Raw genomic sequence first — 17,353 nt, 5'->3', positions numbered from 1 at the left:
ATAAGGTCAAAGATTTCCTGTTTTCAAATTAAGTTATAAATGCTGACCCCATTATGGCCAATGAGTGCTTGTATTAATGATTCTAGTAGAAGCTAACATCTTCATTTTGTTAATACTATTTATATTTTCATACCCAAGGATGATAAACATGATATGCTGATTGTTTTTGTAACATTTTCCAGCTACAAATGGTCATTCAGAATGCTTGCGATTGTTGATAGGCAATGCAGAACCACAAAATGCAGTGGACATTCAAGATGGAAGTGGACAGTAAGTTTAAGAAGTCCATATTCTGATTTTTCACAAGATATTGCATCCTATAATTTACATTATAGTTTCTGGACCCCATAGCACAAAAAAAAGTCATTATTTTCTATTGGTGATTTTTTGTTTGTTTGTTTTTTTAAATGGAGGGACAATATCCTAACTAGGATTAATGTAGTTTGTGTCTCTGAGTACCACAGTTGTAAATTTCACAGAATTTTGATCCTCATTCCACAGGAAACAAATTAAGATTACTTTGTTCACTAAACAAAGTGATGTAATTAGCTTTTTTATGTTACACTCTTGGAAATAGGTTTACCTTCTTATGTCTAAACAAAGTATCAGTACTGCTTTTGTGATTAGTTTACAAAGTGCTGTTCGCTAATGGATCAGTTGTTGAAGAGCTTTCTCTAGGAGAACAAAAGTTGTTTTTGGAGTTTTAAGTATGTTAGCTGACCACTAGACTATTAAAGTGTAACCTGCATGGAAACTTTTTCTTACTCTTTTGTCTCACTGTTCAGGACTCCTCTGATGCTGTCTGTTCTCAATGGGCACACAGACTGCGTTTATTCATTGCTTAACAAAGGAGCAAACGTAGATGCCAAAGATAAATGGGGAAGAACTGCATTACATAGAGGGGTAAGAAAATATTTCCCTTTTGCCATTTCCAAAAAAGTGTGCATCAATTTTAAATACAAATTGAGAATGTCTGCAGTTTGCATCATTGCTGAATTTGATTCTTTTTTTTTTTAATTCCACTAACATTAGTGTTCTACTGTGCTTGGTTGGTCTTCTCTTTTATTGCATTTGAGTGGTTAGATTTTTGCCCTTTTGCACTTTACCTTCAGTGTTCTTTGTATCTTCTGATTCACTTCAACTTGCAGAAGCACATTAGCTAGAACATTCCAAGGTATCATTTTTGTTGGGGGTGAGGGAGACTATTGGAGAGAGGAAGAAAATAACTCCTTTTTTTGTGTTTTCTATGTACAAGATGCCAACTGTTTCTTTAAAATCCATGCCAGCTGATACAACTAAGGAGGCCCTGGGGATTAGCATATCACTTTAGGCCATCACAAAAGAAAAACATACGCTATCACTAAGCTAATAATTATTGAATTTTTCTTCGCAATGCCCACTTACTTAAGTAAAAATGACTGGGCTTATTTTGTAGTAGCCTGCTCTCAATATTGTATGTTAAGGCAATAACAGATTGTTTTTTTCTTCAGGGTGTGTGCGCGTGTGTGTGTACGCGCGCACTCATGCATATTGTATCTTTCTTTTCCAGGCAGTTACAGGGCATGAGGAGTGTGTGGAAGCATTGCTTCAACATGGTGCTAAGTCCTTGCTACGAGACTGCCGAGGGCGAACACCTATACACTTATCAGCTGCGTGTGGACATATTGGTGTTCTAGGAGCTCTCTTGCAGTCAGCAACATCTGTGGATGCGGTACCGGCCATAGCAGACAATCATGGATATACATCACTGCACTGGGCCAGTTATAATGGTAAGTACAATGGTAAAGTGGTCTTAAATGCAAAGCCTTCGGGGCAGGAATCTGTATGTAGGTGTAGATACTAGCTCAGTGGAACCCCAATATTGATAAGAGCATCTAAGCTCCATAATATAAATATTAATAATAAAAATGTGAAACAGATGGAGCACTATTTATAAAGCAAACGAAAGACACTGGAGTCTTTTATTGTTGTTAATTCTTAAAAAGTGAATAAGCTTTCTGGGCAGATTTGTTGCCTTTATTTTTCCATTCATTCCAAAGCAGTGTACTTAACACTTTACTTAGCACTTAGCAAGAGAGATGGACTTTATCTCTCTAGTGCTCCAAACATTCTCTGTCTTGCAATCTTAAGCATAATTAGAAGTAAGAAGACAGAACTCTTACAAAGCTAGCAGATACAAGGTAAATGAGGAGCAAACAGATCAAGGGGGAAAGTTCAGAAACAAAATAGTGAATTAATCCACTTTGACATTTCAATATATTTTGCAACACCAGACTTCAGGAGTCCTTTTATTAGTGACCACAACTTTCTGTTTAAAACTCATTAGCTGCTATTTATTTATTATAGAGGCACTGGTCACAACTCCATATTTAAGGTTGAGTTGCATTTTGTACTTAAAGTAGGGATTTGTATTCTTATAGTGCCTCCTAGAGGCCTCAGTCAGTATTGGGCCCCAGTGAGGGAGGCATTATACAATCATACAGAATCACAGAACCTCCACCAAAGAGGTCACAATCTAATTAAGATAAGACAAGACACAAGTAGATGTAACAAACAAGCAGAAGGAACAGAGAAAAGGAGGATGAAGGAAATTTATACCAACTTGTGTGTGCATTTGCCATGTACCTATTCCTGCTGCAAGTGAAATAGATGGCGGCTTCTGTTGTTATTTTTAGTAGAGGACTTGTTTAAACAAAGACTTAATTTGCGGCAAGCTGGAGTGTAAATTTAACCTGCACTAGACTGCTGCACACTCAGGACCCATATGGACACTGCTTTCATGCACTAAAAGTTCCTTAGTGTGCTTTAAATCACCCCTCTTTGAAACAGGAGTATATTAAAATGCACTAGGGAATTTATAATGTGCGGCAGCAGGGCAGTGCAGGATAGATTCACACCCTAACTTTCTGCGAACTAAATATTCATATAGACAGCCCAGAGAAGCAGAATTAGCATGATTCAGTATTTTCAGAACTCCTATCTTTGAATTGTACTCCTAGATAAGTAGATTCCGCCTTTCTTTTTCTTTGCCCATCATTTCCTGTTGTTGTTGTACCCTGTCAGGTGAAGATTCTGAATGATCAGTTAGCTCACCCTGGGGTATGGTTTTGTAATAGTTGCTACATTTTTCATTTTTTGTATGACTCAATATATTACTTATCTGAGTGTTTATTAAACAGTTTAGTACTCAACCATGTATGCAAACATTTGTGTAGCTGTATATCTTCCTACTTGATACTCTGATTTTAAAAGTGCAAGAAACAGGACAGAAAAACAAGAAAGAAAAAGAAAAAAACTACCTTGCTGAAGATCCCTGTCACTTCTCCCCTTCCCAGACCCACACTGAGTTTTGAGTTTGTTTTGGAAGTAATATGTAAAACTGTTAGTGATTAGACATTTAAAAAACACTTTTGTGGGTGTGGTGTGTTTGTTATTTGTATATACGTGTTATATGGGGGGGGTGGATTAAATTAGAACCAATTTACAAGGTAGGCTTTATAAGATTTAGAATCTTTCTAGCTGTTAAGCAGATACAGGGCATGTTTAATCATACAATAACCTGTTCTTTTATTCAGATTATTTGGGGGGGGGGGGAAGGTATCTGTCATCCACAAAAACACAAATCATTACATACCCAGTTTTCAGATATGCAACATAGGTAATTCTGGACACAAACACATGATTTGTATGTATATCAAAAAAAATTGACCTAAGTATATCTCTTAATATTTACATCACTCCTATCCATCCATCCATCCATCCATCCATCCATCCATCCACAGTAGAACCTCAGAGTAACGAACGCCTCAGGTATGGAGGTTATTTATAACTCTGAACAAAACATTTTGGTTGTTCTTTGCTAAGTTTACAACTAAACATTGACTTAATACAGCTTTGAAATTTTATTATGCAGAAGAAAATGCTGCTTTTAACAGTCTTAATTTAAATGAAACAAGCACAGAAACAATTTCCTTACCTTGTCAAATCTTTTTTTAAACTTTCCCTTTATATTAGTAGTTTACGTTTAACATAGTACTGTACTGTATTTGCTTTTTTTTAATTTTTATTTTTTTGTCTCTGCTGCTGCCTGTTTGCAAACTTCTGGTTCCAAAGGAGGTGTGTGGTTGACTGGTCAGTTCATAACTCTGGTGTTTGTAACTCTGAGGTACTACTGTACTAACTGTGACAAATCTTCATTATAGGAAAAGCTCTCAACTCTTGTGAATCACTGAATATATACCATTCTGTTGACTTATATTTGAGTCTTTGGCCTGATCTACGCTGGGGGGTGGGAGGGATCGATCTAAGTTACGCAACTGAAGCTACGTACTTAGATCTTCACTGTGGTGAGTCGACTGCTGCTGCTCCCCCGTCAACTCTGCCTGTGCCTCTCGCAGTGGTGGAATACAGGAGTCAACAGGAGAGCGCTCGGGGGTCGATTATCACGTCTAGACTAGATGGATTAAATCGATCCCCGCTGGATCGATCGCTGCCCACCAATCTGGCAGGTAGTGTAGCCATACCCTTAGTTTCTAAATATTATGAAACAGAACCCTTCAGGCAACATTTAATGGGAGCAGGTTCAAGCCAATAGTTGAATAATTTTTAAATAAGTTGAATTTATTTGTATAGTAACTCCAATATCTAATATGATATACTGTCTTTCTGTGCTTATTTCTGTGTTTTAATATGTACTTTTAAAAAGTAGTAAAAATGTTGAAAAATAAGAGAGAATTTGGATAGGATAGCACTGTTGAAGCAGAAATGGTGCCACTTATCCCAAGAAATAATTTTAATTAGGAAGTAGTTTAATTAGAATAAAATAATTCCGCATTAACTCATCTTGAAGTATTTCACTGATATCGTAAGATCCTTCTGCCTCAGATCAAACCACATGTACAAGTACAGTATTTGAAGAACAAAAGGCATCAGGAAGGGTCATAGCATTTCCCCTTCCTTTTGCTTGCTGCCTCAGTACATTCTGGAGGGTGAGAGGTTCACTCAGAGCTTTTGCTTAATGACACAGCCACAACCTAATCTTCACAGGTAATTAAGGTTCTCATTTACTTCATTTTCTGCCTTGCTCCAAAATCTTAATCAGAGAAGTAAGAGCTTAAAGATCATTTTCCTAATTAGTGCTAAGGGAATAGCGATACAGTCTATACTTATAGGCAAAGCTACAGACTATATCTCTAAGACTAATTTTATTGAATAGAATAAGAATAAACTAAAATTACCAGATGTGCAAAATTAAATTTGTGAATGGTTGATGAGTAAGGCTATGTTTTAGTTGTGGGTATTTTTAGTAAAAGTCACGGACAGGTCACGGGCAGTAAACAAAAATTCACGGCCCGTGACCTGTCCATGACTTTTACTATATATCCCTCACTGAAACTTGCGGGAGGGAGGGCTGCCTGGGGGTGCTGTGGATGCTGGGGGGGCGGCCCGGGTGCTGGGGCGTGCGGCCCGGGACCCCCACTAGTGCTGGTGGGGCATGTGGCCCAGGAACCCCACTGGTGCTGGGGAGAGGGGAGGCGCGGCCCGGGACCCCTGTTGGTGCTTGGGGTGGGGGAAGGTACCTGTCTCCGCCCACCCACCCCCAGCAACAGCAGAAGACTTTGGGTGTGGGAGGGGGCAGGGAGTTGGGGCACAGGACAGGTGAGGCAGGTTCTGGGAGGTTGCTTACCTGTAGTGCGCCCTGGAAGTGGCGACATGCCCCTCGCTCAGCTCCTAGGCGAAGGTGTGTCCAGGCCTCAGGCCAGGCACACCAGCAGGCTGCAGAAGTCATGGAGGTCACAGAATCCGTGACCTCCGTGATAAACTCACAGCCTTATTGATGAGTGATCCACTGTGAATTTGACCACAGTGTCACAGTGCAACAGAAAAATTGGATGTTTTCATTCCATAACCATCTAGCCTTTAGTTTCATGTCAAACTACTGTGAGATGAGATGAGAACATGCAATCGCTAGTCTAGCTAGAACTACTTCCTGCAAAAAATAAAGTAATATGCATTGTTTATAAGTTTGTCTAATTTTAAAAAAATCAAATTAGTCAACACTTAAGTTTTAGAGAGAAGGAAGTTTACCTTCCATTTCTGCATACTCTGTTTTACATCTGTTCATGACGTATGCAGTCTCGTTATCTGTATCTTGAAAAATAAAGAAATGCAACTTTCTAAACTGCAGTTTCTTTAAAGTTGTCAAAATTGCAGAGATGGCTGTAGACAAAAAAATTCTAAGAAATTTAGTTAAAATCTGTCGTACTAGGCAAATCTTTTACTACAAATATAAAAAAAAAAAATCCAAGGAGTTTTATATGGAGGAGGAAACATTTAGGTAGGATTACTAACTCTGAGACTGTTTTTGTCAAGCTGTTGAAGCAAGAAGTAATAAATACATTTTCCTTGGTGTATTTTGCAAAGGGTGCACTGGAGTTGAATTTTGACTGACTACTATGTACCCATGCTCTTACTTCTGTGGGAGCTTAGTCGCTAAAAAAGAGGTGACAACAGCAGTGGAAACAAATGAAATGGGTTGAGTTAAACCTGCTTCTCCAGGGTGGGCATTTGGGTTAGAATGTGAGCTTTGATCTTGTAGTGAACTCTGCAGTCTATTTGAACAATAGCTTTCTTAGTACATACAGTCTGCTATGTACTAATACGTGATTGACAATAAGCAAATTAAACATGTTTGGTTGTAAGATTTCAAAGCTTTTTTTTTTTTTTTTTTTTTTTAATTTGTGGTTAAGTAATGGATCTGATGATGATTTGGGGACAAGTGTAAGCATATTTTTTGTTTTAGCCAATAAGTAATGTGGGCTAGATTTTATATATCTTTCTTTTTGTCTTTGCCAGTGATAAGGATCCTTTCCAGGATATGCTTGAACATGCAGTACTAAACTATAGAAAAACAATGCTATGACATCCAAGATTGGCTTCTTTATTTAGAATCTTTAAAAACTTTCTTTTTATGGTGCAGTAATTGACAAACATTGGTTTATAATATCTTTGATGCAGGAAACAAGTCAAGGAACAAAATATCCTTCTACAAATTGAGGCAGATCCTGAAAATGTTGAATGTTTTCCTTTGCTTTTGTTATGTGATTGGAAAGCTCTGATTAACAGTAAATAGGAAGATGAAAATTGTAGTTGTGCTTGAGTGGAGAAAACTAAGCTGTTTGGTGTAGCCTTATCTATCATTACAGGTTATTTTAAATAATTACCCACTCCAGTCTGAGGGTTTATACCCAATCTGTGAGAGTTCAGCTCCAAAATCAAGTACAGAGGAGAGGTTATCAATAGAAGAGGGACCATGGTGCACAACAGGGACAACAAAGTCTCTTTTTGTAATAATTACTTTGAATTGGCCAACCAAACAACAATATACACACAGCAGTCTGGTAAAGGAGAGAGAGAACAATACGGAACATCTAGCATTTGCTTTACTTGCACCATCCCTTGTGGAGAAACCCAAAGTGTCAGTCGTCATCCTCATTGTTGTCATTCTCACCATCATTATCATCAGCACCAGGGGTGGTCAGCCTGGGATCTCCTCACGCACGCAGGCCTGGATTAATCTTTTATAACGTGTTTCACTGACACCCACTTGGTTCATACATATTGATGAAGGCTTCAACCTCTTTTCCTTATTTGAACTTCCACATCCTACTACCTTTGGTGTGACCCAGTTTTCTTAGGCTAACTTGTTAGTTCCCCTTATACTTGTTAACATGTACGTGTCTCGGTTACCATGCTGGTGGTTAGGACTTTGCTGACGCTTTGTTTGAAAAATCCCCAAAATACTCAGACCGGCTTTAACTGGTACATTGCCATGTATATTTCCTACATTTCAGCAGTTGACTGTTGCATCTTATGATATAGGGTCAGTCATTGGCTGACGTGAGTAACTAACCAGTCTTTAGGCCTGAGGCCTTGTTTGACTAAGGTAAATATTTTACAAGCCTGAGGCTGTAGGCCCTGTGTTACAACATTAATTTGTACTTACATTTCACCTCTGTATTCTAAATATCATTTATTCTTGGCTACATTGGTATTTGTCTGAAGAATCAGTGAGAGAATTTCCAATATGACACACGCAGGCTTATCAGCATTGTCATCCACATCAGTTTCAGTGGCATTATTTGTGACCAAACTCCAGGAAAAACTCCACTAGAACGATGTCCCTTTCTAACATTTTTTCAGTTGGGTGAGGATGCAGGAAAGACCATTGTCCCCGCAACATATGAGCAAATAGTTCAGGAGAGAAGACAATTACCAAAATCAAACAAGAGGCAGATGTTTTCTTGCTGTATTTATATAAAAGGAACTTACACCTAAGAGAGGACTTTAAATGTTAGAATAAATATCACTGTGTATACAGGGAATATATACTGGGATAATTCATTATAGTGAATAATATAGACGCAAGAACATACTTGTTTATAATTTTACTGTTTAAATTATCTTTCAGCCCATGTTGTGGATGTACTCAATTTGTGACTCCACGTTATTCAGCAGTTCAGTGGGGGGGAAAAGCAACCCCCAAAAAATCTCTTTCCACTAGAGAAAGGAGTACAGTGGAAGAAAATCTTCCAACTGAACTAAGTGGTTAGTCTATTGAATGAACTGTTTAAAAAAAAAAAAAAGATATCCCATCTCCTAGAACTAGAAGGGACCTTGAAAGCTCATCGAGTCCAGCCCCCTGCCTTCACTAGCAGGACCAAGTACTGATTTTGCCCTAGATCCCCAAGTGGCCCCCTCAAGGATTGAACTCACAACCCTGTGTTTTGCAGGCCAATGCTCAAACCACTGAGCTATCCCTCCCCCCGCTACTATATTATAATAACTAAATTAGCTAAACATTCTTCATGTGCCCCAGCCAATGCATCATGACTTCAAAGTTCATAAACTCCTGCAGTATTGGGTGTAGTATTCTGATTGTACTTGTGGCTTCTAGACTCCTGAAAATGCACCGTTTTTGTTAATCCCCAGATATGGCCACATTTTAAGTAATTCAAGTGTGCATTTCAAGTAAGTAATTCAAGACTTTCAAATGAAATGTCATTTAATTTACCTTAGCTGTGTTTGTTGTTTTGTTTTGTTTTTAATATCTGATTTTAAAACTTTTAGGTCATGACAGCTGTGTAGAGCTTCTTTTGGAACAGGAAGTTTTCCAGAAAATGGAAGGAAATTCTTTCAGCCCATTGCATTGTGCTGTGTAAGGAAGTTCAAGATTACTGTAAAAGATTTCATTACAATATTTAACAAAAGCTCAGTCATTCTCTAAGTAACAGCCTGTTTAATTTTTTAATAGCATAAATGACAATGAAGGTGCTGCTGAAATGTTAATCGATACATTGGGTGCTGGCATTGTAAATACAACAGATGCAAAAGGAAGGTAGGAATATAATAACTGCACTTAGGAAACAGTGCACTGCAAACAGTAATCTCCTGGCTTTTGTGTCATAGCCTTAATGTTTTTTAAACTTATTTGGCATATTTGTTTTCTTTTCTGTATAAAGGCATTTTTTGGTTATATACTGAAAATGTTGTTGGGGATTTTTAAAAACCATGTATTGTGTTAATAAAGCTGAATTGGTTTTTTATTGTGTAGGAGAGTTTGGGCATTTTTATAATTGTATAAAAATCTGTACAATATAAATCTTTATGCCTATTAACCATATTTTAGTATTTTGTCCATTTTATTTTTCTGAGTCATCCTTGTCCATATTAAATTTGAGGCCAATTATTTTTAAAAACTGAAAAATGATCTTATAATAGCAACTGTGACCACTCTAACAATAATGGCCTTAGTGTATTTTTATGGTAGTGACTGCCCATAGTGATACAATTGCAGGATCACAGCCAAAGTTTGCACCTGTGAATAAAGCATTATGTACGTTTCCTGAATGTAAGCCCATTTCCTCTTGATTTCTTTTAGAACCCCCCTTCATGCAGCAGCTTTTACAGATCATGTGGAGTGTTTACAGCTTCTACTCAGTCATAATGCTCAAGTAAATGCTGTAGATTCTTCTGGAAAGACTCCTCTAATGATGGCTGCTGAAAATGGGCAAACTAACACCGTTGGTAAAGAGAGAGCTTAAATATCTTCTACTTTAACTTTTAATAATGTACAGTAATATTCTACTATAGATGTTGTTTTAAAATAACATGTTATGCATTCACACATTTATTAAAAGTGTATTATTTTAGGTTTTAATCTTCATTTTATAAAGTGGAAAATAGATAATTCCTTTAGAAACACACTTTTTAGTTAATGCAAAGTTTTATTTCCTTCAGAGGTGCTGGTTAGCAGTGCTAAGGCTGATCTGACCTTGCAAGATAGCAGTAAAAACACAGCACTCCATTTGGCTTGCAGCAAGGTGTGTCAGTTTCTATTTGAGCTCTTTTTTGCATGTTTGTTTGTTAATGAAAAACTATTTTTTAAAATATGATCTTTGTCAAACTGTAAAATCTCCAGAAACTACTTCAAAAAGACATACAAAACAATTTCTTCAATGAGTGTGTTATCTGACAAACATGTTTCCTGTATATTTAGGGTCATGAAACTAGTGCCTTGTTAATACTGGAGAAAATTACGGATAGAAACCTCATCAATGCCACCAATGCAGCCTTGCAAACGTATGTATGGCCACTGAACAATATTTTACAGTTGGATTTTCAATATATTTCTGCTGTTAGTAAAGCTAATAATTATATAAACATTTTTAAGTGTTCAGGTTTCCATCTGAATAAGAGAAAGGGATGCTGGAAAAATCTTAGGTCATCATGGCTAAAAGAATTCTAGCAGGAATGACACTAATCCTGAGATGATCTGGAGGACAGTAGTCTTGTGATGTTACTTCTTTATAACCACTATTCAGCTTTTTCTATTAAAAATTAAATAGTAGTTAATTCCAATGATTGCTACAAATGTCTGATTTGCTGTTTTAAAAAAAAAAAAGCAGGTGAGTTAACTAATTATGAAAATGCTAGCTGGAGAGTACTTTTTGTTTACTTTTATTAAAACAATGTGGCAATCGGGTATTTTCTAGCTAACAGTACGTCTAAAAACTTTTATCTCGGAACTCTATTTTTTGAGCCCGGTTATAGGGAAATTCAAATGTAAGAAGCATTTCGTACTATAAAACTGTGAAATGTATTTATTTGGAACTGGGATGGAAGATTTTAATAACTGATTCTTCTGTTTTTATTTTCTCTTAAGTGATATTGGCAGCCTAGAACACCTACCCACACGGATTTTTAAAATCTTTTAATTAGGCCTTAACAATCAGAGGAAAACATAAAAATTTATCAGGGCTGCTAAATGACTCTTGGATGTTTTAGTATTAGCCACCTTGTCTTGTTCCTGCTCCCCTGTTGGAATCTCTCTCATTCAATTGTTGCTCAAGGGATTTCCTTACAGTATCACCTTCTGTCAATTAGGGGCTGCTTTGATTTGGGAATTAGACAGCTAGGCTCCTGCTCTTGCTGCTCACCATATTGGATCTTAAGCAGCATGGAACACACTAAGCAAGAAGAAGAATGTAGCTGAGGCAGTGGCTGGTTGCCCTGGCGCATGGCTAATGAGAGGCAAAAAGAGGTGGAGAGAAAACAACCTGGGAGACAAAAGGGGGAACAAAAGAAGATAAAGAGAATGGGGACACACTAAGGAGGGTGGAGACAGTCTCTTCTAACTTCTTCCAAACAACCTGAATCAACCATACGGCTCATGTGGATCTCCAGGAAAAATCAGTGACCTTTTACTCACTGGCAAGAAGTGTCATGCACTGAGCTGCACAAAATCTGAATAATTTTAATGTTTAAAATATTTTACTGGTATGGAGGCTTATTTTACAGTCCATTATACTGAGTTCTTAAACCAAGTGCATCACAAATTATGTAAAGTTTTTTTAGCAGGGTGAATGCTGGCAGAAGTAGGCCCAAATTGTAAATAACTTTTTCAAATGGATTTCAGTTTATTCATGGTGTTAAATGCTTCTTACTTCTTTAACTTTAATATTTTGAGCTACAGACAATAGGTGCAATTCTTCTTCAAGTAGTGTCCCTATAGATGCTCCTCTTCGGTGCACATATGCCTCTCAAGCCCTTGATCGGAGATTTTCAGTTAGCAATGTCCGTTCAGCCCATAGTGTTGGTGGTGGTGTGCAGGGCATCTTGGCTCCATCCCTTGGGATTTCTGAGAAATAGAGAACACCGTGGAGGGACCTCCCCTTCAATGGTTGTAAGCTGCTCTTGGAAACCACAGATGAGTCCTTGCATACTCTAAAGGAGTCTAGGGCTACTTTATAATCCTTGGGTATATGTACACCTACAAATACGACAAGGTTTAGTATGTCCCAGACTGCCCGCATCCTATTCAGTTTTCCGGGTTCGTAGGTCCACTAACATTCCCCCCTCCCACCCACCCCCGCAGAAAGAGACAGATTTCGGGGAGAGAGGGCCTCCCAACCGTCCTCCATGATCACCCAGTCATCTCCAAAGCAACAGGTTTGATGGGTTGGTCAAGGGTTCACATCCTCCTACACCTCTTGATTTACAGCTGCATCCATTAGCCCACCTCCTGCCTTTAGAGACCACCTTGCCTAGTTCTAGCATGCTGGGAGATGGATCACTACAGACAACTGGGTCATAGAGGTCATAAAATGGATGTAAAAAGCAACAGAGGGTCCTGTGGCACCTTTGAGACTAACAGAAGTATTGGGAGCATAAGCTTTCGTGGGTAAGAACCTCACTTCTTCAGATGCAAGTGAGGTTCTTATCCACGAAAGCTTATGCTCCCAATACTTCTGTTAGTCTCAAAGGTGCCACAGGACCCTCTGTTGCTTTTTACAGATTCAGACTAACACGGCTACCCCTCTGATACTATAAAATGGATGGTATACCTTAATGTTATGTCCCTCCCTCCCTTTGACACCCCCCCCCCCCGCCTTCCCCATCCCTCTTCAGGGACCGCTCTTGCAAGCTTTTACTGAGACAAGACGCGAACTGTCTCTTTCAGTTAGGAGCAATAAAGCCAGTTCCTGTTCCTCGCAGGGGCTAGTGATTTTACTCTAAGTATTTCCTTGTGCCAAGGATCTTATTTAGATCTAAGACTTCTAAACAAGTTTGTAAATTCTCAAAAGTTCAGAATGTGTGACTCTGGCAGCTATGATTTCTTCCTTAGAGAAAGGGGTTTGGTTTTCAGCCCTCAACGTACAAGATGCATATTTCCGTATAACAATATACCCATCACCCAGGAAATACCTATACTTCACTATAGACTAGGATCATTTCCAATACTGAGTGCTTTCCTTCAGTGTTTCCTTGGCCCCAAGGTTGTTCTCAAAAGTCCTGGCAGTAGTGGTTGCTTACCTCTGACAAGAAGCAATCCTATTCTTCCCATACCTTGACAACTGGCTACTCAAGGGCCGTTCCTACGAAGCAGTGCTGTCCTCTACCCAGATGGTCCTTGCTGTGGTCCAGAGTTGGATCTATAGCTGAATGGAAAAACGTCCACATCTAACCCCTGTACAGAAGAGTTTTTAGGGGCATATTTGGACTCATTGACAGCCAGAACCCATCTTCCTTTAGACAGCTTCTTAACTTTGTCATGTCTGAATGGGCAGTTCAGGGGAGCCCTTGGACCACAATAAGGAATGGACTTCAGGTCCTGGGACATGTGGCAACTTGCACCTTTTTGACAAATCACACAAGGCTACCTTTACATTGCTTCCAGAGTTGGCTCAAAGCAGCATATTATCCAATCAAACACATCTTGGACAGACAGTTGATGGTTCCTCTGCAAGTGAGGGACTCTTCAGATTGGTAGAAGGATCAACTCAATGTCTATGAAGGTGTTCCTTTCTGTTGCCCAGCCCCATCAGTGACTTTAACAACAGATACATCACTGTTGGGATGGGGAGCCTTCCTCAATACCCTCACAACTCAGGCCACGTGAACAACTCAAGAAATCACCCTGATACTCCTCCCTGTGCAGCAAAGTCGTGAAACTGTGGAATTGGCACATAGCTCATCAGATCCAAATTTCACCAGTCTACCTCCCAGGTATTCAGAACACCACAGCTGATGTCCTCAGCAGACACTTCTCACAGGATTAGGAATGGAAGCTAGATACCCAAGGTCTCCACAGAATATTCCTAAAATGGGGACTGCCAGAAGTGGATCTATTTGCCACCTCCAGTAACAATAAGCGTGCTGTTTTCTGCTCTAGAGGGGGTCTGGGCCACCACTCCTAGGGAGATGCCTTTCTTCTATCTTGGAAGAAGGGTCTGTATGCATTTCCTCAAACACTGCTACTACTGATGGTGATGAACAAGATCAGACAGGGCAGAACCAACATGGCCAAAACAAGCTTGGTACCCTTACCTGCTTCACATATGTGTCCAACTGTTGTCTTGGCTCCCAGCTATTCCTCACCTACTGTCACATGATACTGGTTGTATGCTTCATCCCAACCTAGCAATTCTCCGCCTCAGGGCATGGCTCCTTGATGGGTCATAGAGAATCCTCCTGCTCTATAGAAGTACAACAGGCAATTCTGAATACTAAAGAACGATCAACCTGCACTACTTACCTGCAGCAATGGAAGAGAGTCTTCCATTGGTGGTATTGTTGCCTCTTGCCTGATTTGGTGCTGCTTTGATTATCTGTTGGAGCTAAAGAAATCAAGTTATCAGTTAGTTCGATTAAGGTCCATTGGCCACAGTATTAGCCTTTCATTCTCCAGTAGAAGGGCTCTCCAAATTTGGTCATCCAGTATCATCTATTTATTTATTAAGGGTTTTGGAGAATCTCTATCTGCAGATTAGAAACCCTATCCTGACTTGGGACCTCAACCTGGTACTCAGATACCTTATGAGACCTCCATTCGAACAAATGGCAACCTGTTCTGTGTTGCATTTATGTATGAAGACGGCCTTGTTAGTAGCCATCACATTGGCCTGTAGGGACGGGAAGATTGGAGACTTGATGGCAGATTCCTCCCCACCCCCTTTCACAGTGTTCTTTAGGGACAAGGTCTCTTTATGTCCACACCCTACATTCTTACCTAAGCTTCTATTGGAGTTCCCCCTTAGCAGTCCATTCATCTACCAGTGTTTTCCCCAAAGTCACATAGTTCTTTCTCTGCAGGAATCTTGTTTACATACCTTGGATGTTAGAAGGGCATTGGCTTTCTACTTCGATAGGACCAAGCAATTTAGGAAATCCATCTAAGCTCTTCATTTCCTTCATGGATGGATCCACGGGGTCCTCAGTCTCTACTTCGAGATTATCAAGATGCATATGTGGATGTATTACTTGTCATGATGTTGCAGGCATTCATCCACTTCCCCCCACCACCACTACCACTGAAAGGGTGATAACACATTCAACTAGATCTTAGGCAGCATCTACAGCATTATTGAAGAATGTAGCAATATCTGAATTATATAGGGCCACTACATGTACATTTTTGAAACATTATGCCCTGATCCATGTTGCCAGATCCAATGCAGCACTTTGTTCTGCAGTACTGTCTTCAGTTCTGGACTCTATTCTAAAGCTCCCTCCTCCATCTGGGAATACTGCTTGGAAATCATCTGAAGTGGAGCACCCATAGACACGCTACTCACTTGGTGCAGTAATTGCAGTTCTTCAAGACGTGTGTCCCTATAGGTGCTCTCCTTCCCCTCTGCTTCAGACTGTTCCTTACAGGACATTTAGGTGGAGAAGGAGCTGAGGGTGGTTTGCCCAGGCATCCCTATACAGCCTCGGTATTAAACATGAGGAAGCATTAAGGCATATGTGTGGGCCAGATAGACACTAACTGAAAATCTCCAACCAAGGGCTCGAGAGGTGCATGTGCATGTGAAGTGGAGCCATCCCTCAGGGGACACATGAAGAACCACAGTTACTGCACAAAGTGTGTAACCTCTTCTTTCCCTTCTGCCCGCACACTATGAGCTTTATTTCTGTGTGGTGAGATTAATTTAGGGATTTTTACAAACATCATAATAAATGAAAGTCAATATAGAACTGAAGTGATCTACCAAAGTTATTGGCTATACTGTGTGCCCTGTTGTGGTTTCTTTTTAAAATCAATTAGATAAATTTAGATTACCACTCCTCTTCGACTGATGCTTTAAAAGAGGATGCATTTATAATGTTGGAGGTAAATCTGTCCGCTTTGCCTGATGGATGTGCCTTGAAAATTTAAAGTTACATCTAATAGTTGAAGGTTTTGAGTAAATAATTAAATCGTTGTGCTGTGTGTTTTTTTGCCACTTCGTGCCTTGTATTGTGAGGAAATTATTCTATCTGCAGAGACAGTTGGAGATCTTAGATTAACTTCTGGCTTTCAGAAACCAATCTAAAAGAAAGGCATTAGTATTTCAACCTAAGTTCCCTCTAAGCTCTGGGTACCAAAGGCCGCGCAGAGGTAGGGAGTAGGGTGGGGAGCAAGTTACTTGGGGCATACAGGGCTGCAGCAGGGGAGAGGCGCTTCTCCCACGGCCCCAGTCCCGGAGCTGCTGTGGCGGGGGAGAGGTGCTTTCCCCCCTGCTGCAATGCATTCACTTTAACTAGTTTCACAGTAAGTAAGTCAGGTTAAAACTTGGCTCTTAAGACTACCACAATCCTGGGAAAGGGTACTGGGGTTACTAATGGTTAAAAGATTAGAACCTATTTAAAATCACTAATTACAAAGAAAAGAACTGGGAGTGCAAAAGAGTGTACTCAGCAAGGTTTATATAGTTTTGTATCACTGGCTGCAGTTTAATTGCAACTACTATTGCCACTTTTTACCAGTACAGAGAGTATGTGTACTTTAAGTGACTACTTCTAATGCAAAGCTTTCAACTATAACAATATCATCAAATAGTGTAGCACAAAAATCTGTGGTACCTTAAATTTGGTTGGGAATGTACTCTGTCTTAAAGATTTCTATTAAATAATTAAGCAAAATTCCATATACCATCACGGACCAAAGGCATGCAACAAGCCAGTAAAAAAACATTTGGGGATGGGGAGGGGAGAAACTGAGAATTTCTGCACAATTTTATTCCTGTTTGTCAAAATTTCAAGAGAAAAGGAGTTCCAAATTTTTGTGTGCAAAATTTTGACCAGCTGTAGTAAAAACCTATTGCCAGGTTTACACTACCCTGAAAAGTAATTTAGCTCCCTCTGCTGGTTTTACGTCAGCAATGCTCCGTCCCTGAGCACATCCTGACATCAAAAGTATGAATGCCCAATCAAGCAAGCTGTTAACAGAGAACCTTTGATAAAATGTAGTTTCATTAGGAAGAGCAGGTGATAGCACACAGCTGTGTTTTCAAATAGAAGAAGAAAGATT

General features: G+C 39.4%; 1 protein-coding gene and 1 long non-coding RNA gene across 8 annotated transcripts in view; one reads left to right on the top strand and one right to left on the bottom strand.

Annotated features, from left to right (window-relative positions):
• Positions 1 to 17,353, top strand: part of ANKRD28 (ankyrin repeat domain 28) — a 215,328-nt gene that overhangs the window by 187,073 nt on the left and 10,902 nt on the right. For 6 of the 7 annotated variants that reach the window (XM_005297028.5, XM_042861928.2, XM_065587045.1 and 3 more), the window contains 8 exons: positions 183 to 270; positions 786 to 903; positions 1,550 to 1,769; positions 9,130 to 9,217; positions 9,314 to 9,397; positions 9,941 to 10,086; positions 10,300 to 10,382; positions 10,559 to 10,641. In XM_005297028.5, coding sequence (XP_005297085.1) covers positions 183 to 270; positions 786 to 903; positions 1,550 to 1,769; positions 9,130 to 9,217; positions 9,314 to 9,397; positions 9,941 to 10,086; positions 10,300 to 10,382; positions 10,559 to 10,641 — 910 coding nt within the window. The remainder of the gene's footprint in view (positions 1 to 182; positions 271 to 785; positions 904 to 1,549; positions 1,770 to 9,129; positions 9,218 to 9,313; positions 9,398 to 9,940; positions 10,087 to 10,299; positions 10,383 to 10,558; positions 10,642 to 17,353) is intronic. The other variant, XR_010599151.1, reaches the window with a different exon arrangement.
• On the bottom strand, positions 11,968 to 15,309 carry LOC122174838 (uncharacterized). Its single transcript, XR_010599152.1, has 4 exons — positions 15,171 to 15,309; positions 14,389 to 14,678; positions 13,375 to 13,499; positions 11,968 to 12,331 (listed from the first exon to the last, which is right to left on the bottom strand). It is a non-coding gene; the product is annotated as an uncharacterized LOC122174838 (long non-coding RNA).

The sequence above is a fragment of the Chrysemys picta genome, chromosome 2 (genome assembly GCF_011386835.1).
Source record: "Chrysemys picta bellii isolate R12L10 chromosome 2, ASM1138683v2, whole genome shotgun sequence".
NCBI classification, from domain to species: Eukaryota; Metazoa; Chordata; order Testudines; family Emydidae; genus Chrysemys; species Chrysemys picta.
This window is presented reverse-complemented; position numbering and strand designations above follow the sequence as displayed.